We start from the raw sequence: 22,228 nt of genomic DNA on the forward strand, positions 1-22,228 counted from the left end.
AGGGACATCCCAGAATTGTGGGGGTCTTATACTTTCCTCTGAAGCAGCTGGTGCTGCCTCTGTCAGAGACAGGACCCTGGGCTAGAGGGACCGTGGTCTGATCCAGTCTGCCAATTCCTATGGTGCTATCTAGACACAGGCCTGCATCAGAACCCTGCAAATGCAGGAGGTCAGAGCTAGATCTGCCCATTGCAACATGGGTCTGTCCATAGAGCAGGTAAGCAGAGCCCTGTGTGAGCGTAGGCTGTGGTGTCTAAATCATTAGGCTTTCAGGGAGGAACTGGGCTGCAGACTCACCTGAGATATTTAATCTCATCCGACATGTTATCCTGGGACAGAGAGTTGGTCAGCTTCTCGTACGTAGTGTTCAAAGCATTTTGGATCCTGGATTCCATATTTTCATCTGGAAGGAAGATACAGTTACATGCTAGGGATAGACTCAGCTCTCACCAGCTAAGCAGCATTGTGCCAGGTCAGTGCAAGGAGGGGAGACCTCCAAGGAAAACCCAGGATGCCACAGAAAATGGCAACGGTGATTCAATAGATGGCTCTTCATCCCTATCAGCCACAATGCTCCAGCATGGTGCTAGGGGGTTCTGTGCTATTAGACCAGTGGTTCTCAACCCACGACCTACAGGCTGCTTGCAGCCCAATCAGTACACAGCTGCAACCCATGTGCCATACTCAGGGCCATACAGATAGTACATATATTGTGTGGATGGGACCCACATATTAACATATTGAGAGCTGCATATGCAGCCCTAGGGTGACCAGATAGCAAGGGTGAAAAATCGGAACGGGGGTGGGGGGTAATTGGCACCTATATAAGACAAAGCTCCAAATATCGAGACTGTCCCTATAAAATCGGGACATCTGGTCACCCTATGTGGCCCACAATGGTAAATAGGTTCAGAATCACTGTGCTAGAGGCTATTTCAGATGAGCTTTAAGAGTGAGGCCCTGCGGCCAGATTCCACTTGGTGCAACCACGGCATGCAGGGTGGTGGCCAGAGTGGCATTCCCCTGGTGCGGAGGACCTGGGCATAATATTTAAGGAATAATGTCACTATATTGAAAATTTGTGCCCTTAAGGTCTTGGAATGAAAGTGAGCCACTAGGGAACATATGTCTGGGTGATGGCCCAGTCAAGTGGGAGGGAGTTGTCACTCCTCCCTGGCTAGCCAATCATGTCATGCATTGCTTATTCTCTGCGTTTCCCCAACTCAGAAAAGTCAATGGAAAACCATCAAAGACAAACGATAAACCTCCAAACCACTTGGAAGGGAAAAGGAACAATACGGCAATGAAGTAATGTCCCTGCCTGTGAATAAAGACAAAAGACTGATTCAGTAGATCAACGTTTCCCAAACTTTTTTGGCCACGGAACACTTTTTAGCCTATTACGTAGTCGTTTGGTTTTCAAATAAAAAGTTGGGTTATTTAGGCTCAAATATATTTTATTTTATAAAACAAAGCAAAAATACAAATTTAAAATAACTTGAACTAACAATTTCTAACTGGAAAGCGCGTATAAAATAGTACAAAAATCAAGTGCAAGAGTCAAAATTAAATTCTAGATTCTTTCACGGAACACCTATTCACATCGTGCGGAACACCAGTGTTCCACGGAGCACAGTTTGGGAAATGCTGCAGTAGATAATAGGATGAGTGGGGGTTGTTCATGGAAGACTTGGTCCTGGCTACTTGGGACAAGCAAGTGCTACAAAAGACAGAACTTTGGGGTGAGACTCTACTCTATTAGCTAGGAAAGGTAACTATTAGTAAGTGTAGACCGTAGTTCATGTCTTATGATCTTGTTTTATATGAAATCATTTGTTTCCATCACTCACACTTGTTTCCAGTTGAATCTCTAGTCTAATTCCCTTTTGTTTCACTATGATTAGGGCCCTACCAAATTCACGGCCATGAACAATGCGTCATGGACTGTGAAATCTGGTCTTCCCCCGCCCCCGTGAAATCTGGTCTTTTGTGTGCTTTTACCCTGTACTATACAGATTTCATGGGGGAGACCAGCCTTTCTCAAATTGGAGGTCCTGACCCAAAAGGGAGTTGCAGGGGGGTCGCAGTGTTATATTAGGGGGTTTGTGGTTTTGCCACCTCTACTACTGTGCTGACTTCACAGCTGGGCAGCCGGAGGAGAGCGGCAGCTGTTGGCCGGGCCCCCAGCTCTGAAGGCAGCGCCCCGCAAGCAACAGTGCAGAAGGGTGGCAATACCAGACCATGCCGCCCTGACTTCTGCGCTGCTGCCTTCGGAGCTGGGCTGCCGGCCAGCAGCCGCCGCTCTCCAGCGGCCCAGCTCTGAAGGCAGAGCCGCCGCCAGCAGCCGCAGCGCAGAATGACGAGTAGCAGCACCGCAGCCCCCCCTTGCAATAATCTTAACTTAAATAGCTGAACTCATGACTTTTATGATTTTTAAAATCCTATGACTGTGAAATTGACCAAAATAGTTCGTGAATTTGGAAGGGCCCTAACTATGACTGAACTGAAGAGCTGTGTGTGGTACAGGAGGTAAAACTGGGATACATTGTTCCTTTGGGAACAGAGGATCTGGGATTTCTGTGGGTATCCAGTGACCAGGGGCTGGCCACCACAGTGGGACACTTTGAAGGCACTTGTGGGCTGGCATGTGTCTATTGTCAGCCTGCAGGGCAAAGGCAGGGCTGGTGTAGCCCAGAGGAGAATGCTTGAGTGGCTGACAGGCTGGTTGTATTATAGCGTTAACTGCCAGCTGGCACAAGACTCCCTCTCACTGGAAGCAGGTGGCAACAAGGTGACTCACAGCCCTGGATGCCCTGAGAAGCATCACAACTTCCATGGGATGCTGCAGCCCTGATCCTCCCCTGCTGCAAGTGCCATAGAGCAGTCACATGAATATGGGCTGGTGCTGCCTTGCACCCTAGCCCTGGGGAGGGAGAGCGGCTTCTGTACCCTCAACCATAGCCAGGGCTGGATCCGGTTTTGCCCTCTCCCCAAAACTCTGTGTATTTCAGGCACATCCCGGGCACAGCTCCCCAGTAGCAGCAGGAACTGGGGACAGTTTTTCATACTTACAGGCTATCAGGAACTCTTGCTCTTCTGGTACAAATGCTCGATATGGGTCCAAACGCCTCTTTTTCTTGGCAGGTGGTTCATTTATATCTTCCCCCTTGGCACCTTTTCAGATTAAAAGGGCCTTCTCGTTAGCATGATTGTGCTAGAGATAGACACCTGCAACAGTGCTCACTAATAAAGGCCCTGAGGTTCAGTACAGATAGCATGCAGAGACACTGACCCATTTACTGGTATAAACCCAGCATTGTTATTTTCATTACAGTACTGCTAGAGGCCGAGACTGCGCTAGGTGCTGTACACACACTAAGACCTGGCTGCAGTTATTCATGCCTTTGTAACCTCTTGGCTAGGCTACAGAAATGCAATAAACCTGGGCCTGAAACCTACAGCATTTAGGAAACTCCAACTATTACAAAACATAGCAGTGCATTGCCTCAGCTACGCACGCTACCACAAGCTCATAACACCTGTTCTCCGCTCCCTAAATTAGCTTCCCATAGAATCATAGAAGATTAGAGTTGGAAGGGACCTCAGGAGGTCATCTAGTCCAATCCCCTGCTCAAAGCAGGACTGATCCCCAACTAAATCATCCCAGCCAGGGCTTTGTCAAGCCGGGCCTTAAAAACCTCTAAGGATGGAGATTCCGCCACCTCTCTAGGTAACCCATTCCAGTGCTTTACCACCCTCCTAGTGAAATAGCGTTTCCTAATATCCCACCTAGACCTCCCCCACTGCAACTTGAGACCATTGCTTCTTGTTCTGTCATCTGCCACCACTGAGAACAGCTGAGCTCCATCCTCTTTGGAACCCTCCTTCAGGTAGTTGAAGGCTGCTATCAAATCCCCCCTCACTCTTCTCTTCTGCAGACTAAACAAGCCCAGTTCCTTCAGCCTCTCCTCCTAAGTCATGTGCCCCAGCCCCCTAATAATTTTCGTTGCCCTCCGCTGGACTCTCTCTAATTTGTCCACATCCTTTCTGTAGTGGGGGGCCCAAAACTGGACACAATACTTCAGATGTGGCCTCACCAGTGCCGAATACAGGGGAATAATCACTTCCCTCGATCTGCTGGCAACGCTCCTACTAATACAGCCCAATATGCCATTGGCTTTCTTGGCAACAAGGGCACACTGCTGACTCATATCCAGCTTCTCGTCCACTGTAACCCCCAGGTCCTTTTCTGCAGAACTGCTGCTTAGCCAGTCGGTCCCCAGCCTGTAGCGGTTCCTGGGATTCTTCTGTCCTAAGTGCAGGACTCTGCACTTGTCCTTGTTGAACCTCATCAGATTTCTTTTGGCCCAATCCTTCGATTTGTCTAGGTCACTCTGGACCCTATCCCTACCCTCCAGCATATCTACCACCTTTCCCCCAAGCTGAATGTCATCTGTGAACTTGCTGAGGGTGCAGTCCATCCCATCATCCAGATCATTAATGAAGATGTTGAACAAAACCAGCCCCAGGGAAGACCCCTGGGGCACTCCGCTTGACACGGGCTGCCAGCTAGACATCAAGCCGTTGATCACTACCCATTAAGCCCGATGAGCTAGCCAGCTTTCTATCCACCTTATAGTCCATTCATCCGATCCATACTTTTTTAACTTGCTGGCAAGAATACTGTGGGAGACTGTATCAAAAGCTTTGCTGAAGTCAAGATATATCACATCCACTGCTTTCACCATATCCACAGTACCAATTATCTCATCATAGAAGACAATAAGGTTAGTCAGACATGACTTGCCCTTGGTGAATCCATGTTGACTGTTCCTGATCACCTTCCTCTCCTCCAAGTGCTTCAAAATGGATTCCTCGAGGAATGCTTCAGGAATTTTCCAAGGACTGAGGTGAGGCTGACCAGTCTGTAGTTCCCCGGGTTCTCCTTCTTCCCTTTTTTAAAGATGGGCACTATATTTTCCTTTTTCTAATTGTCCGGGACCTCCCCCGATCGCCACAAGTTTTCAGAGATAACGGCCAATGGCTCTGCAATCACATCACTTGCACTACAAGGTGGGTAGAAAGCTGGCTAGATTGTCGGGCTCAACGGGTAGTGATCAATGGCTCCATGTCTAGTTGGCAGCCGGTATCAAGTGGTGTGCCCCAAGGGTCGGTCCTGGGGCCGGTTTTGTTCAATATCTTCATAAATGATCTGGAGGATGGTGTGGATTGCACTCTCAGCAAATTTGCAGATGATACTAAACTGGGAGGAGTGGTAGATACGCTGGAGGGGAGGGATAGGATACAGAAGGACCTAGACAAATTGGAGGATTGGGCCAAAAGAAATCTGATGAGGTTCAATAAGGATAAGTGCAGGGTCCTGCACTTAGGACGGAAGAACCCAATGCACAGCTACAGACTAGGGACCGAATGGCTAGGCAGCAGTTCTGCGGAAAAGGACCTAGGGGTGACAGTGGACGAGAAGCTGGATATGAGTCAGCAGTGTGCCCTTGTTGCCAAGAAGGCCAATGGCATTTTGGGATGTATAAGTAGGGGCATAGCGAGCAGATCGAGGGACGTGATCGTTCCCCTCTATTCGACATTGGTGAGGCCTCATCTGGAGTACTGTGTCCAGTTTTGGGCCCCACACTTCAAGAAGGATGTGGATAAATTGGAGAGAGTCCAGCGAAGGGCAACAAAAATGATTAGGGGTCTGGAACATATGAGTTATGAGGAGAGGCTGAGGGAGCTGGGATTGTTTAGCCTGCAGAAGAGAAGAATGAGGGGGGATTTGATAGCTGTTTTCAACTACCTGAAAGGGGGTTCCAAAGAGGATGGCTCTAGACTGTTCTCAATGGTATCAGATGACAGAACGAGGAGTAATGGTCTCAAGTTACAGTGGGGGAGGTTTAGATTGGATATTAGGAAAAACTTTTTCACTATGAGGGTGGTGAAACACTGGAATGCGTTACCTAGGGAGGTGGTAGAATCTCCTTCCTTAGAGGTTTTTAAGGTCAGGCTTGACAAAGCCCTGGCTGGGATGATTTAACTGGGAATTGGTCCTGCTTTGAGCAGGGGGTTGGACTAGATGACCTTCTGGGGTCCCTTCCAACCCTTATATTCTATGATTCTATGATTCTATGATTCTATGATCAGCCAACTCCCTCAGCACCCTCAAATGCATTGCATCCGGATCCATGGACTTGTTTATGAAACTCTGTCAAGTTTAAGGTCTTGATCCTTATCTTGAAGACACTCCATGGCCTTGGCCGGGATACCTAACAGACCCTGTAAAGCTCTGTGATGAAGACCATGGTCTGTAACTTCACTCCTCTGGCCCAATGGAACTCTCAACTATACGAGCAAAGCTCGTCTGTGCAGCAGACCGAACATTCCCTGGGGTGCTCCGGGACTGTGAAACGGACTTGCCCAAGAACTGAAGACCATCACAAACCTCACCACTTACTGCTTTAAGTGCAAAGTGCATTTCTCCGACCTTGCCTTCTCTGTAACAGGTATATTTAACTAATGATAAAGTGCCTTAACTCTCCATACAGTTAGAAAGCTTTCATAATATCTAACCTAAATCTCCCTTTCTGCAGATTAAGCCATTTACTTTTTGTCCTACCTTCAGTGGACATGGAGAATGATTGCTCACCGTCCTCTTTATCACAGCCCTGAACAGATTTGGAGACTTACCAGGTCCCCCCTCAGGCTTCCTTTTCTCAAGACTAAATAGGCCCAGTTTTTTAACCTTTCCTCACAGGTCAGATTTTCTAAACCTTGGATCAGTTTTGTTTCTCTCTTCTGGACTCTCTGCAGTTTGCCCACATCTTTCTTAAAGCACGGTGCCCAGAACTGGACACAAGACTCCAGCTGAGGCCTCACCAGTGCCAGGTAAAGCGGGACAGTTACCTCCTGTGTCCTACTTACAACACTCCTGTTAATACACCCCAGAATGATATTAGCCTTTTTTACAACTGCATCACACTGTTGACTCATATTCAGTTTGTGATCCACTATACCCCCAGATCTTTTTCAGCTGTACGGCCGCCTAACTGGTAACTCCCCATTCTGTAGTTGTGCATTTCACTGGTTTCTTTCTAAGTGAAGTGCTTTGCAGTTGTCTTTATTGAATTTCATCTTGTTGAATTCAGATCAATTTTCCACTTTTTGTCAGGGTTGTTATTACTTCTAATCCTGTCCTCCAGATACTAGCAACCCATCCCAGCTTGGTGTCATCCACAACTTTTAAGCATACTCTCTACTCCATTAGCCAAGTCATTAATAAAAATATTGACTAGTAAATGACCACTGTGGGATCATACTCAACACATCCTCTCAGTTTGACAGCAACCTACTGATAACTACTCTTTGAGTATGGTCTTTCAACCAGTTTTGCACCCACCTGACAGTAACTTTATCTAGAGTGACCACATTTCCCTCAAATAAATTGGTTAGTCTCTAAGGTGCCACAAGTACTCCTTTTCTTTTTGCGAATACAGACTAACACGGCTGTTACTCTGAAACCTGTCACATTTCCCTAGTTTGCTTATGGTTATGTCACAAGGTACTGCTTACTAAAATTAAGATATATCATGTGTACAGCTTTCCCCCATCCACTAGGCCAGTAACCCTGTCCAAGAAGGAAATAAGGTTGGTTTGGTATGAAAAGGTGGGGGAGTAGCACTGTATGTAAGGGAGCAGTATGACTGCTCAGAGCTCCGGTACGAAACTGCAGAAAAACCTGAGTGTCTCTGGATTAAGTTTAGAAGTGTGTGCAACAAGAGTGATGTAGTGGTGGGAGTCTGCTATAGACCACCGGACCAGGGGGATGAGGTAGATGAGGCTTTCTTCCGGCAGCTCACGGAAGCTACTAGATCGCAAGCCCTGATTCTCATGGGTGACTTTAATTTTCCTGATATCTGCTGGGAGAGCAATACAGCGGTGCATAGACAATCCAGGAAGTTTTTGGAAAGCGTAGGGGACAATTTCCTGGCGCAAGTGCTAGAGGAGCCAACTAGGGGGGGCGCTTTTCTTGACCTGCTGCTCACAAACCGGGTAGAATTAGTGGGGGAAGCAAAAGTGGATGGGAATCTGGGAGGCAGTGACCATGAGTTGGTTGAGTTCAGGATCCTGACGCAGGGAAGAAAGGTAAGCAGCAGGATACGGACCCCGGACTTCAGGAAAGCAGACTTCGACTCCCTCAGGGAACGGATGGCCAGGATCCCCTGGGGGACTAACTTGAAGGGGAAAGGAGTCCAGGAGAGCTGGCTGTATTTCAAGGAATCCCTGTTGAGGTTACAGGGACAAACCATCCCGATGAGTCGAAAGAATAGTAAATATGGCAGGCGACCAGCTTGGCTTAATGGTGAAATCCTAGCGGATCTTAAACATAAAAAAGAGGCTTACAAGAAGTGGAAGGTTGGACATATGACCAGGGAAGAGTATAAAAATATTGCTCGGGCATGTAGGAATGATATCAGGAGGGCCAAATCGCACCTAGAGCTGCAGCTAGCCAGAGATGTCAAGAGTAACAAGAAGGGTTTCTTCAGGTATGTTGGCAACAAGAAGAAAGCCAAGGAAAGTGTGGGCCCCTTACTGAATGAGGGAGGCAACCTAGTGACAGAGGATGTGGAAAAAGCTAATGTACTCAATGCTTTTTTTGCCTCTGTCTTCACTAACAAGGTCAGCTCCCAGACTGCTGCGCTGGGCATCGCAAAATGGGGAAGAGATGGCCAGCCCTCTGTGGAGATAGAGGTGGTTAGGGACTATTTAGAAAAGCTGGACGTGCACAAGTCCATGGGGCCGGACGAGTTGCATCCGAGAGTGCTGAAGGAATTGGCGGCTGTGATTGCAGAGCCATTGGCCATTATCTTTGAAAACTCGTGGCGAACGGGGGAAGTCCCGGATGACTGGAAAAAGGCTAATGTAGTGCCAATCTTTAAAAAAGGGAAGAAGGAGGATCCTGGGAACTACAGGCCAGTCAGCCTCACTTCAGTCCCTGGAAAAATCATGGAGCAGGTCCTCAAAGAATCAATCCTGAAGCACTTGCATGAGAGGAAAGTGACCAGGAACAGCCAGCATGGATTCACCAAGGGAAGGTCATGCCTGACTAATCTAATCGCCTTTTATGATGAGATTACTGGTTCTGTGGATGAAGGGAAAGCAGTGGATGTATTGTTTCTTGACTTTAGCAAAGCTTTTGACACGGTCTCCCACAGTATTCTTGTCAGCAAGTTAAGGAAGTATGGGCTGGAAGAATGCACTATAAGGTGGGTAGAAAGCTGCCTAGATTGTCAGGCTCAACGGGTAGTTATCAATGGCTCCATGTCTAGTTGGCAGCCGGTATCAAGTGGAGTGCCCCAAGGGTCAGTCCTGGGGCCAGTTTTGTTCAATATCTTCATAAATGATCTGGAGGATGGTGTGGATTGCACTCTCAGCAAATTTGCGGATGATACTAAACTGGGAGGAGTGGTAGATACGCTGGAGGGGAGGGATAGGATACAGAAGGACCTAGACAAATTGGAGGATTGGGCCAAAAGAAATCTGATGAGGTTCAATAAGGATAAGTGCAGGGTCCTGCACTTAGGACGGAAGAACCCAATGCACAGCTACAGACTAGGGACCGAATGGCTAGGCAGCAGTTCTGCGGAAAAGGACCTAGGGGTGACAGTGGACGAGAAGCTGGATATGAGTCAGCAGTGTGCCCTTGTTGCCAAGAAGGCCAATGGCATTTTGGGATGTATAAGTAGGGGCATAGCCAGCAGATCGAGGGACGTGATCGTTCCCCTCTATTCGACATTGGTGAGGCCTCATCTGGAGTACTGTGTCCAGTTTTGGGCCCCACACTTCAAGAAGGATGTGGATAAATTGGAGAGAGTCCAGCGAAGGGCAACAAAAATGATTAGGGGTCTGGAACACATGAGTTATGAGGAGAGGCTGAGGGAGCTGGGATTGTTTAGCCTGCAGAAGAGAAGAATGAGGGGGGATTTGATAGCTGCTTTCAACTACCTGAAAGGGGGTTCCAAAGAGGATGGCTCTAGACTGTTCTCAATGGTAGCAGATGACAGAACGAGGAGTAATGGTCTCAAGCTGCAGTGGGGGAGGTTTAGATTGGATATTAGGAAAAACTTTTTCACTAAGAGGGTGGTGAAACACTGGAATGCGTTACCTAGGGAGGTGGTAGAATCTCCTTCCTTAGAGGTTTTTAAGGTCAGGCTTGACAAAGCCCTGGCTGGGATGATTTAACTGGGAATTGGTCCTGCTTTGAGCAGGGGGTTGGACTAGATGACCTTCTGGGGTCCCTTCCAACCCTTATATTCTATGATTCTATGATGGGTTCTTGACAAATCCATGCTGATTATTCCTTATAACCCTATTGTCCTCTAGGTGCTTACAAACTGATTGCTTAATAAGTTGTTCCAGTATCTCCCCAGGTATCTAAGTTAGGTTGACTGGTCTAGAATTCCTTGGTCCTTGTTCAGTATTGAAAAGTTGACTCTGGCTTCTGATCAGCCCACGAGGCCAGCTTCCATCGCCAACTTGTTAAATTTCCAAACAATCCCCTTCCTCCCATGCTGCCTCTCATGCTTGGAAGAAGCTCTGTGTAAACATCCACAAAATTATCTCATTATCCACCTGTAGCTGGTTTCACTCACAGGCTGGCAGGCCTTGGCCTGACAGTCCTTCCACCCCCATAGTCCTGTGTGCATGTGTGTGGTTGACTCACAATGTGTGTATGGGAGAACAACTGTACTTGGAGTGCTACAGGGGCAAGTCTGGCTGGCAATCGGCAGGACTAACAGTCAAGCTGCAGCCCGTCAAATCCCAGTGCAGTGGCATTTTCCTGGACAGAGGTAGTGGGAAAGGTAGGGGACCCTGGGCCCTCCCTCTCCACTGGGTCCCAGCCCAGGGACCAAGAGGGAGAGGCATGGAATATCTCGGTTGCTTCCTCCTGGTGCACCTGGCCAACTTCCCCGGGGCTGCTTCCTACGTCCTGATCACTTTCCGTTTGGGGCATGGTCATAGCCCACTGCCCCCTGTCCCCCAACAGGCAGTTCTCATTCAGTCTCAGCAGCTCACTCAGCCAAACAGGCATTCCCCAGTTCCCTTCCTAGTGTCCAGTTATTTTCTCTCAGCAGGGAGTGGGGAAGGGGAAAAGATCAGGCCCCTATGCTCCTGGTTGGCTCTTACCCACAGTCCAGACCCTCTCCTGTGCATTTCATGGTCCCCAGAAACAGCAAACTGGCTTCCTCCCTTCAGACAGCCTCCCCTTCACTCTTCCCCTCAACTGCGCTTGGCTGTCAGGGTCCCCTTTACAGCAGATCCCCCATTTGGAGCCTGCTCCGCTGCTGCTAAGTGGTGGGGCTCTCTTTGTCCAGTACTGCTCCTTTACTCCCTATGTCTCTGTGTGGGGTCTGTAAAGCCCGTCACACGACCTTCAAAACCCTCCTTAACGCTCTGCTGTGCCGGGCTGCCTGCAAAAACCTGACAGTGGACAGGCTGCTGCTGTAGTAGAACCACAGCCTGTCATGAGACAACATTGTCTCATTGCGCTGCCCAATCTGTCCATTTCTAATTGTTGTCTCTCGTCTTATGCTTACATTGTCAGCTCTTTGGGGCAGGGACTGTCGTTTTGCTCTTTGTATTTGTACAGCACCTAGCACAATGAAGTTCTGTTCAATGCCTAGAACTCCTGGGGGCAATCGTTAACCTTAACTATAACAACCTTAACTATAACAAGTTTTACTAAGAAACAGGGTTGAAAACAGTTCAAATGTCAGGGGCAAAGTCCTCAGCTAACTCGGCAGAGCTCTGCTGTCTTCAATGCAGCCACACCAATTTGCACCAGCTGAGGATCTAGCCCAGATCGTAAGCAGGTTTCAACCTTGATTTGACTTTAGCAGCTCAGCCCTTGCTCTGTGCAAAGTCTAAGACTGACAGAAACAGAACACTTTTTTGTTTTTCCCTACTGGACTTAGAGGTTTTGCACTGGCATCCATCACTGTGGTATCTCAGCACCTCTCAGCTTAATTAGATTGACATGGCATGGTCCCTACATGGCAATTAAAGACAGGCAGCTGACCTGGGTCAGCTGACTCAGGCTGCAGGGCTGTAAATTTGCTCTGTAGACATTTGGGCTTGAGCTGGAGCCTGAGCTCTGGTACCCCGTGACGGGGGAGGGTCCCTGAGCCCAAGCCCAAGCCTGAACATCTACACCTCAATTTTTAGCCCCTCAGCCCTAGTCGGCTGACCTGAGCCGGGTCTTTTATTCCAGTGTAGCTGTACTCAAAATGGCTGAACAGATTTTCCTCACACTCCCAACTGTCCCCTCTGGACTCCGGCTAAGCAGGGAAAATCTCCCATTTCAGAGTTATGAGCAAGTGAGAGCACAGGGTTAACACTGAGATCCTGGGCCAGATCTCCCACTAGTGTAAATCAGTGTATGCAGAGCTACACCAGCTGGGGATCGGTTCCTCTACATCAGTGGTCAACAAATGGTAGATTGCGATTGATTGGTCGATTATGGGGCCTCTGACAGTCTATCTCAGTATCAGTTAGGGTTGCTAACCCTCCTGGTTTTGCCGGGAATCTCCCAGAAATGGGCTCGATCTCATGGAGGCTACTGCAGCCCATCCGGGAGATTTTCGGCTGCTAAAAGTCCGGCGGCGCAGTGGGGCTAAGGCAGGCTCCCTGCCTGCTCTTGCCCCGTGCTGCTCCTGGAAGCGGCCGGCATGTCCCTGGGGCCCCTAGGGGAGGGCAGGGGAGGTCTCCACACGCTGCTCCTGCCCCAGCGCCAGCTCCGCAGCTCCCATTGGCTGGGAACAGGGAACTGTGGCCAATGGAAACTGTGGGGGCGATGCCTTCAGGGAAGGGCAGCTGGCAGAGCCACATGCCCACCTCCAGGGGCCGCAGGGATGTGGCGGCCGCTTCCGGGAGCGGCATGGGGCCGGGGCTAGGCAGGGAGCCTGCCTTAGCCCCACTATATCACCTACCGGGAGCTGCCTGAGGTAAGTGCTGCCTGGTGTGAGCCTGCACCCCTCACCCCTCCCGAACCGCAACCCCCTACCCCAGCCCTGAGCCCCCTGCCAGAGCCTGCACCCTGAACCCCCTCCTGCACCCCAACCCCCTGTCCCTGCCCTGAGCCCCCTCCTATACCCAAACTCCCCCCAGAGCTTGCACCCTTCACTCCCTCCTGCACTCCAACCCCCTGACCCAGGTTCAACCCAGAGCCCCCTCCCACACTCCGAACCCCTCGGCCCGAGCCCAGAGCACAACCCCTCTCCCGCACCCCAACCCACTCCCCAGCCTGGTGAAAGTAAGTGAGGGTTGGGGAGAGTGAGTGATGGAGGCAGGGGGGATGGAATGAGTGAGGCGGGGCTTCGGGGAAGGGGCAGGGTAGATCCTGGATTGCAAGTAAATTCAAAAGGTGATCTTGTGCTTAAAAAGGTTGGAGACCACTGCTCTACATGTAACAATGTTCACAGTAAGGGTATGGTTTCAGAATTTGGCAGCATGTGACCTCCAGAAGAAGAAAGGGGGGTGTCCATGTACCAGCAATGCAGATACAGGTAAGTAACCGTTTTCATGTTCTCTCCACAGGTACTAATGCGGAGAGTGGATCAGATGATACATCTGAGGGAAGGGAGCAGAAGGAGACTCCACCGATTGGAAGGCATGGGATGCACTGTCCTAGGGATGGGGGTTCCATGACCACTGCTCCCAAGAGAAGGAGGAGGGTGGTGGTGGTTGGGGACTCTCTCCTCAGGGGGACTCAGTCATCTGTCTGCCACCCTGACCGAGAAGTCTGCTGCTTGCCAGGAGCTAGGATTCACGATGTGACGGAGAGACTGCCGAGACTCATCAAGCCCTCGGATCGCTACCCCTTCCTGCTTCTCCACATGGGCACCAATGATACTGCCAAGAATGACCTTGAGCGGATCACTGCAGACTATGTGGCTCTGGGAAGAAGGATAAAGGAGTTTGAGGCGCAAGTGGTGTTCTCGTCCATCCTTCCCGTGGAAGGAAAAGGATTGGGCAGAGACCATCGAATCGTGGAAGTCAATGAATGGCTATGCAGGTGGTGTCGGAGAGAAGGCTTTGGATTCTTTGACCATGGGATGGTGTTCCAAGAAGGAGTGCTAGGCAGAGATGGGCTCCACCTAATGAAGAGAGGGAAGAGCATCTTCGCAAGCAGGCTGGCTAACCTAGTGAGGAGGGCTTTAAACTAGGTTCACCAGGGGAAGGAGATCAAAGCCCTGAGGTAAGTGGGGAAGTGGGATACCGGGAGGAAGCACGAGCAGGAGCGCGCAAGAGGGCATGGGTCCTGCCTCATACTGAGAAAGAGGGACGATCAGTGAGTTATTTCAAGTGCCTATACACAAATGCAAGAAGCCTGGGAAACAAGTGGGGAGAACTGGAAGTTCTGGCACAGTCAAGGAATTATGATGTGATTGGAATAACAGAGACTTGGTGGGGTAACTCACATGACTGGAGTACTGTCATGGATGGATATAAACTGTTCAGGAAGGACAGGCAGGGCAGAAAAGGTGGGGGAGTTGCACTGTAGGTAAGGGAGCAGTATGACTGCTCAGAACTCAAGTATGAAACTGCAGAAAAACCTGAGTGTCTCTGGATTAAGTTTAGAAGTGTGAGCACCAAGGGTGATGTCATGGTGGGAGTCTGCTATAGACCACCGGACCAGGGGGATGAGGTGGACGAGGCTTTCTTCTGGCAATTCATGGACGTTACTAGATCGCAGGCCCTGGTTCACATGGGAGACTTCAATCACCCTGATATCTGCTGGGAGAGCAATACAGCGGTGCACAGACAATCCAGGAAGTTTTTGGAAAGGGTAGGGGACAATTTCATGGTGCAAGTGCTGGAGGAACCAATGAGGGGCAGTGCTCTTCTTGACCTGCTGCTCACAAACCGGGAAGAATTAGTAGGGGAAGCAAAGGTGGATGGGAACCTGGGAGGCAGTGACCACGAAATGGTCGAGTTCAGGATCCTGACACAGGAAAGAAAGGAGAGCAGCAGAATACGGACCCTGGACTTTAGAAAAGCAGACTTTGACTCCCTCAGGGAACTGATGGGCAGGATCCCCTGGGAGAATAACATGAGGGGGAAAGGAGTCCAGGAGAGCTGGCTGTATTTAAAAGAATCCTTATTGAGGTTACAGGGACAAACCATCCCGATGTGTAGAAAGAATAGTAAATATGGCAGGCAACCAGCTTGGCTTAACAGTGAAATCCTTGCTGATCTTAAACACAAAAAAGAAGCTTACAAGAAGTGGAAGATTGGACAAATGAGCAGGGAGGAGTATAAAAATATTGCTCGGGGATGCAGGAGTGTAATCAGGAAGGCCAAATCCCACCTGCAGTTGCAGCTAGCAAGAGATGTTAAGAGTAACAAGAAGGGTTTCTTCAGGTATGTTAGCAACAAGAAGAAAGTCAAGGAAAGTGTGGGCCCCTTACTAAATGAGGGAGGCAACCTAGTGACGGAGGATGTGGAAAAAGCTAATGTACTCAATGCTTTTTTTGCCTCTGTCTTCACGAACAAGGTGGGCAGCACAGCATGGGGAGGAGGTGACTAGCCCTCTGTGGAGAAAGAAGTGGTTCAGGACTATTTAGAAAAGCTAGACGAGCACAAGTCCATGGGTCCGGATGCGCTGCATCCGAGAGTGCTAAAGGAGTTGGCGGATGTGATTGCAGAGCCATTGGCCATTATCTTTGAAAACTCATGGCGATCCGGGGAAGTCCCGGAGGACTGGAAAAAGGCTAATGTAGTGCCCATCTCTAAAAAAGGGAAGAAGGAGGATCCTGGGAACTACAGGCCAGTCAGCCTCACCTCAGTCCCTGGAAAAATCATGGAACAGGTCCTCGAGGAATCAATTCTGAAGCACCAAGGGTCGGTCCTGGGGCCGGTTTTGTTCAATATCTTCATTAATGATCTGGAGGATGGTGTGGATTGCACCCTCAGCAAGTTTGCAGATGACACTAAACTGGGAGGAGAGGTAGATACGCTGGAGGGTAGGGATAGGATAAAGAGGATTATCCTATCCCTACCCTCCAGCGTATCTACCTCTAGACAAATTAGAGGATTGGGCCAAAAGAAATCTGATGAGGCTCAACAAGGACAAGTGCAGAGTCCTGTACTTAGGATGGAAGAATACCATGCAGAGCTACAGACTAGGGACCGAATGGCTCGGCAGCAGTTCTGCAGAAAAGGACCTAGGGATTACAGTGCATGAGAAGCTGGATATGAGTCAGCAGTGTGCCCTTGTTGCCAAGAAGGCCAATGGCATTTTGGGATGTATATGTAGGGGCATTGCCAGCAGATCGAGGGACGTGATCATTCCCCTCTATTCGACATTGGTGAGGCCTCACCTGGAGTATTGTGTCCAGTTTTGGGCCCCACACTACAAGAAGGATGTGAAAAAATTGGAAAGAGTCCAGCGGAGGGCAACAAAAATGATTAGCGGACTGGAACACATGATTTATGAGGAGAGGCTGAGGGAATTGGGATTGTTTAGTCTGCAGAAGAGAAGAATGAGGGGGGATCTGATAGCTGCTTTCAACTACCTGAAAGGGGGTTCCAAAGAGGATGGATCTAGACTGTTCTCAGTGGTAGCTGATGACAGAACAAAGAGTAATGGTCTCAAGTTACAGTGGGGGACGTTTAGGTTGGATATTAGGAAAAACTTTTTCACTTGGAGGGTGGTGAAACACTGGAATGCGTTACCTAGGGAGGTGGTAGAATCTCCTTCCTGATGTAAGCAGTGTCAGGATGAGCTCCACCCTGACATCTGGTGGTGAGGTGTGGCAAGTTGTGGAAAAGAACTTCAGGGGCTGATCTCATTTGCATAGGCACACCCACCCCGCCTAGAATGAGACCATAGCTGCCCAAATGGTCACTTTGGCTGCTGTGGGATCCCCAGTGTCTCTGTTATTGGGGCAGGAAGAATAAATTGTTATTACCCTGATTATGGGAACTGTGCTTGGAACTGTATGTGGCCTTTTATTATGATGGAGGGATTCACCATCAACTAAGTAGCACTCGCTAGGCAAGGGTCATGGGTTCCAAAACTCTGTGAATGGAGAGAGGCTGGGGACAAGTATTAATACTTGATGGCATGGGCCCTGTGGTGAGGGCCTTACATGCTAATTGCGCTTCCTCCTCTCTCCACTGTGGAATATCAGAGCTAATTTTGATTTCATTAGAAGTCTAGTTATAGGCTGCTGAGCTCACTTTGGGCTAACAGTGCACCAGCACTGAGGCTCCCCTACTACAAGCTGAATTCACCTAAGAGCTGAAATCACTGAGTGTTGTGTTAAGTAGTGTGGGAGCCTGAAGATATATTGTGGAGCAGTTTGCGGGACGGCTGGAGTGCCTTGTAGACAGGCTGGTGAAGCAGTTCGTGGATGGCAGGAGCTGCTTGTGGGCCGCAGAGCGGAGCTGAGTGAAGGAGTTCGTGGGGCGGCTGGCGGAGCGGAGCGCAGCTATGGAGCTATGGGGCGGTCAGCTTCAGATCATGTAAGGTGCCTCTTACCCCCGTCCCATCTCCACCCAGGTTGGGAGGTAAAGCTCCGCAGATAAACTTTCGAACTCTGGGGCTGCCCTGACCAGGGACAGAGACTTTTGGGTCATTGGACTTTTGGGACTTTGGGTGATTTGGGGTTGCTGGACTCAAGAACCAAAGGGAAAAGGGCATGCCCCAATTTGCTTGGGGTGGGTTTTTTTTTTTGCTTATGGGTTGTGTTATGAATCCTGTTGGTGGTGTTTCCCCAACATAATGCCACATTGTTTCTCTCTGTTATTAAAAGGCTTTTGCTACACTCAGACTATGTGCTTGCGAGAGGGGAAGTATTGCCTCTTGGAGGCGCCCAGCGGGGGTGGTATATATTTGTCCCAGGTCACTGGGTGGGGGCTCGAGCCGGTTTGCATTGTGTTATTGGAATGGATCCCCTAGATATTGAACCCGGCCCTTGTTGCTGCCAACTCTGACGGGCAGAAGGGTTACACTTATATATATTTTAAGGTCAGGCTTGACAAAGCCCTGGCTGGGATGATTTAGTTGGTGATTGGTCCTGCTTTGAGCAGGGGGTTGGACTAGATGACCTCCTGAGGTCCCTTCCAACCCTGATATTCTATGATTCTATGACTCTATGAATATATCATCTTACCTGAGAATTCAGGTCTTTTGTCTGACATTCTAGCAGGCCAGTTCCAAGGTTACTACCGAGCTCTACTTGACACTGGGTTGTTAGTGCTTTTCGAAACCAGGACTCATTCAGATTTGAAGAAGACTGAGGATGACACTGCAAGGCGTAATTACCACAAGAGCTGCCCTAGAGGGAATAAAAATAAGAGTTACATTCTTAACTAATCTGCTTTGTGTTTAATCACCTGCGTCATTAGCTTGTGCTGTTTACACCTTCCGCAGCTCCACAGTGATTTTCTTAGTACCTGGGATGCTCAGACTGTATCTACACTGGGAATTTGCACCAACTCCAGCCAGCAATGCAACCCCCTTGGTGCACACACACAAACCCGCTATTTGCACAGGTGCAGCTAATCCCCTGCTGGAAAGCAGGCTGTTGTATCTTTGCCGGTATCAAGCTTCTTGAGTCTTTCACAGAGGGGTTCGGGCACAAAACAAACTGGGGTAACTATCCGCACGTAGCTAGCTACAACATGGGCTAAGCTGCACCAGTGAAAATCATGGCTTCGGGTGACTTCCCCCATTTACACCAGGGCTTTGCTTTGGGGCAGCTACCCCAACAGCTGAAATTGGAGCAAACCCCCAACACGGACAAAGCCTGGCACTTTTTCCAAGCATTTGTAACCAGCTGTGATGTAGTTAATACTTGGCAGCAGGCCAGGCACTCCCATACCACAAGGAAGGATCCTCCCTACACACTTGGACCCCGCCCTCCCTCTGCAATGGAATCCTAAACTGTATTATACGGTTCAGCCACTGCTTGGCACATAATGTCTTCTTGGTACAGTATGTATGTGACAATCCCCTTTGGTATTATCCGGACCAGTGATCTGCTAGGTCACTCCAATCCTCGACTCTGGGAGACAACCTTACCCTGCTCTGCTGTGAGAACCCCCACTCCTGGGCTGGTCACGCACAGCCTCTGGCATGTAAGCTGCTCCTTGGATTGTGCAACTGAATGACACTAGCCAATATCTCTGGTCCCAGACACAACCCTGGGAACCTCCATCTTACAGCGTCCAGTTATGCCCACTGGATGCTGCAAGCTTATATGAGTTCGTCAATTTAACAAAGAAATTGATATTTTCCTAGGTTTGTTACCCCAAGGGGAGTATCTGACATGCTTCAAACCAAACGCACTGCTTCAGGTAGAACAGATAAACAAATTTATTAACTATAAAGATACATTTTAAGTGATTATAAGTCAAAGCATAACAAGTAAGATTTGGTCAAAGGAAATAAAAGCAAAACGCATTCTAAGCTGATCTTAACACTTTCAATGCCCTTACAAACTTAGACGCTTCTCACCATAGGCTGGTTGCTCTTCAGCCAGGCTCTCCCCTTTGATCAGCACTTCAGTCGCTTGGTGTGGTGTCTGTCGGTGTAGTAGGAAGAGCTGGCAAACGTCTCTTCCTTTTATCATGTCCTTTCCTCCCCCTTGGCTTTGCCCCTCCCTTCAGAGTCAAGTAAGCATTACTGAGTTTCTCCAAGCAAGGTTGAGTAATTCCCCTGGTGTGGCTTCATGCAGATGAGTCATCGCATTGTAGCTCCCTTGCTGGACAATGGCTGTGGATGGTTGTTTGACACCCCACCCGGGTGTTGGTTACTTTCCTTGCTGTTGCCTCTGGGGAGCTAATTTCTGGCTGATTCCCCCAATTTACAGCATGTTTTAGTGACAACCATACTACACAATTCTCATAACTTCATATGCATTAATGATACACATATATGGATTGAGAAATGACTTTCAGCAGATCATAACCTTTCCCCGATACCTTACAAGGCATGCTTTATATGGAAGATCACAATTATATGAAAATGAGGAATATGGGGGTTACAGCATGCTCCCCCACAGTATAGAATGTCACAATGTGACATACCTTATCTAAGCTGATGACAGCGATAGCCAGCGGTGCATTAACGTATCTTATGGTCTTGGAGGACACATGTCTGGCATCTCTTTCTATAAAGGAAGTTCTGTAGCCAGTCTGTAACTGGTACAAGAGCCTGACCTACTATCAGCAGCCCTGCAACCTACCGTGTACAAGGAATACATGACATAGACCTACACGAGAAAATTAGGTTGGTTTAACCACATTTGTCAGGAATGTGAAAAATCCACACCCCTGAGTGGCATTGTTAAGCTGTCTAAGTCCCCATGCAGACAGAACTAGGTGGAAGGAAGAATTCCTCTGTCGAACTACCTACCATCTCCAGGGGGGTGGATTACCTACATTGATGGGAGAACCCCTTAGGTCGGCATAGGTGGTGACCTCTGCCGAAAGGCTACAGTGCTGCAGCTGTGCTGCTGTAGGATTTTAAGTGTAGACAAGCCCACAGTGTCAGAGGTAAAGGCGAAGGGGGTGAGGTAATATCTTTTATTGGACCATGGTGAGACAGACATGCTATCGAGCTTACAGAGAGCTCTTCTTAGAACACAAACCAAAGGAAAACAGCAACAAAGGTTGCAAACAGAAATAAAGAAAAAGCAAGAAGCAACACAGGTTGGAGGATCTCATGAACATGCTTCTCTTCAATGCCCCAGCAAACTTCAGCTCTGAAAAACCTAGAGCGTGGACAGACTGAAAGCAGCGTTTTGGAAGATGTTGCTGCAGACATTCAGGCATCATCTTTACTTTATGCTGTAGGGAAGCTTTATATTTAAATCCCTTCCCTTTACTGAAAACAATCACAAAGGTGACTATGACAGAATTCTGGGTGTATTTGATGCACACTTTATACCTCAGAGAAATATGGTTTATGGAAGGGCGTGTTTTCACCAGAGATTTCAACAACCAGGGGAATCTGCTGAATTGTTCATAAGCGCTTTGCATGCATTGACAGAAAACTGTGACTTTGGAACTGTAACACATGAAAATATTAGGGATAGTGTGGTTATTGGCCTGCCAGATAAATCTTTGTCAGTAACTAAAATTAAAGACAGACTTAAACCTTCATACAGCTACCCAAAGAACAAAGCCCTCTGAACCGGAGCAGCAAAACAAACTTCGCAAACCTGAAAAACCAGAAACTAGCTTAGAAACTGAAAACAGACTCAGGGAGAGCTTAATTTGTGCTGAGGCTACTCAGAGCCAAGCCCCCTGGGGACCTCCCTCCTCAGGCCGGGGCCCGGGCTGCCCCGGGGGAGCCTCCTCCTTGCACTGGGGCAGCTGCTCTTTCGGCTGGGCCCAACGCCCCCCGTGACACCGGCTTGTCGCACCAGGGCCCAGCCCTCCAGTGCCTCCCCTTCAGCCCAGGGCTTTTCAATCCTATTTGAGCTCTGCATCGATTGTTATTTGGCCTCTCAGGCCATCACTCACATTCCACCCTCCCCCCCCTGCCTTCTGAGGGGCTGGGCCACCTGCCACTCATTCATCCCGGGCAGGCCCTGCAGGTGGACTGGCCAATCGCTCTGCCGCTCGCTTGCAAGACCTGCCCCTTATTGGCTCCCCAGCCTGGGACCCCAGCGTGGTTCCCACTTCTCCTGGCTGCTGATTAGCTGCCTTTTCAGGTGTGCTGAGCCTCGCTCCCCACATAGGTTAGGAAGGGGGGACAGTGCTGGCCAATCAGGGCTGCCTTGGGGGGCAGGGCTGGACTTTGGGGTTGAACCTGAGGTTCCAGCTGCATGAGTGCAGCTCTCGCTGGGAGGGGAGGATTTCCTGGATGTGGGGGAAACAGGAGGATGGATTTCCTGTTGTGGGGGGGGGGGCCCTTTTGGGGGAGGAGAGGAAGCCAGTGGGAGGGACAGGAAGACCCTGGGGGAGGGGGACTGTGTGTGGGAGGAGATCCCAGGAAGATGTGAATGGGGAGGGGAAACAATATTATCATCCATGCCTGAGCCCCAGCACCTCTTCATTTACAAATCAACCACTGGCCCCTGCATGACTGCTAAAAGTCATCATAGTAAAACCTCTGGGGCAGGAGCGTTAAGTCCCAGGAAAACTACAGAGCCTTTAAGGCTAAATGCACAAGATGTGGAAAAATTCATTGCCCAAAAGATGT

The 22,228-nt window shown here is 49.3% G+C and overlaps 1 protein-coding gene across 1 annotated transcript in view; it reads right to left on the bottom strand.

The window, feature by feature from the left end:
* NUGGC (nuclear GTPase, germinal center associated) overlaps window positions 1-19,641 on the bottom strand; it is an 85,567-nt gene extending 65,926 nt beyond the window's left edge. The window contains exons 1-4 of the mRNA XM_075126294.1: window positions 19,535-19,641; window positions 18,189-18,353; window positions 3,073-3,174; window positions 298-403 (exon numbers count right to left, since the gene is read on the bottom strand). Coding sequence (XP_074982395.1) covers window positions 298-403; window positions 3,073-3,174; window positions 18,189-18,216 — 236 coding nt within the window. The 5' untranslated portion in view covers window positions 18,217-18,353; window positions 19,535-19,641. The remainder of the gene's footprint in view (window positions 1-297; window positions 404-3,072; window positions 3,175-18,188; window positions 18,354-19,534) is intronic.
* Window positions 19,642-22,228: the final 2,587 nt, after the last annotated feature.

The sequence above is a fragment of the Caretta caretta genome, chromosome 3, assembly GCF_965140235.1.
Source record: "Caretta caretta isolate rCarCar2 chromosome 3, rCarCar1.hap1, whole genome shotgun sequence".
NCBI classification, from domain to species: Eukaryota; Metazoa; Chordata; order Testudines; family Cheloniidae; genus Caretta; species Caretta caretta.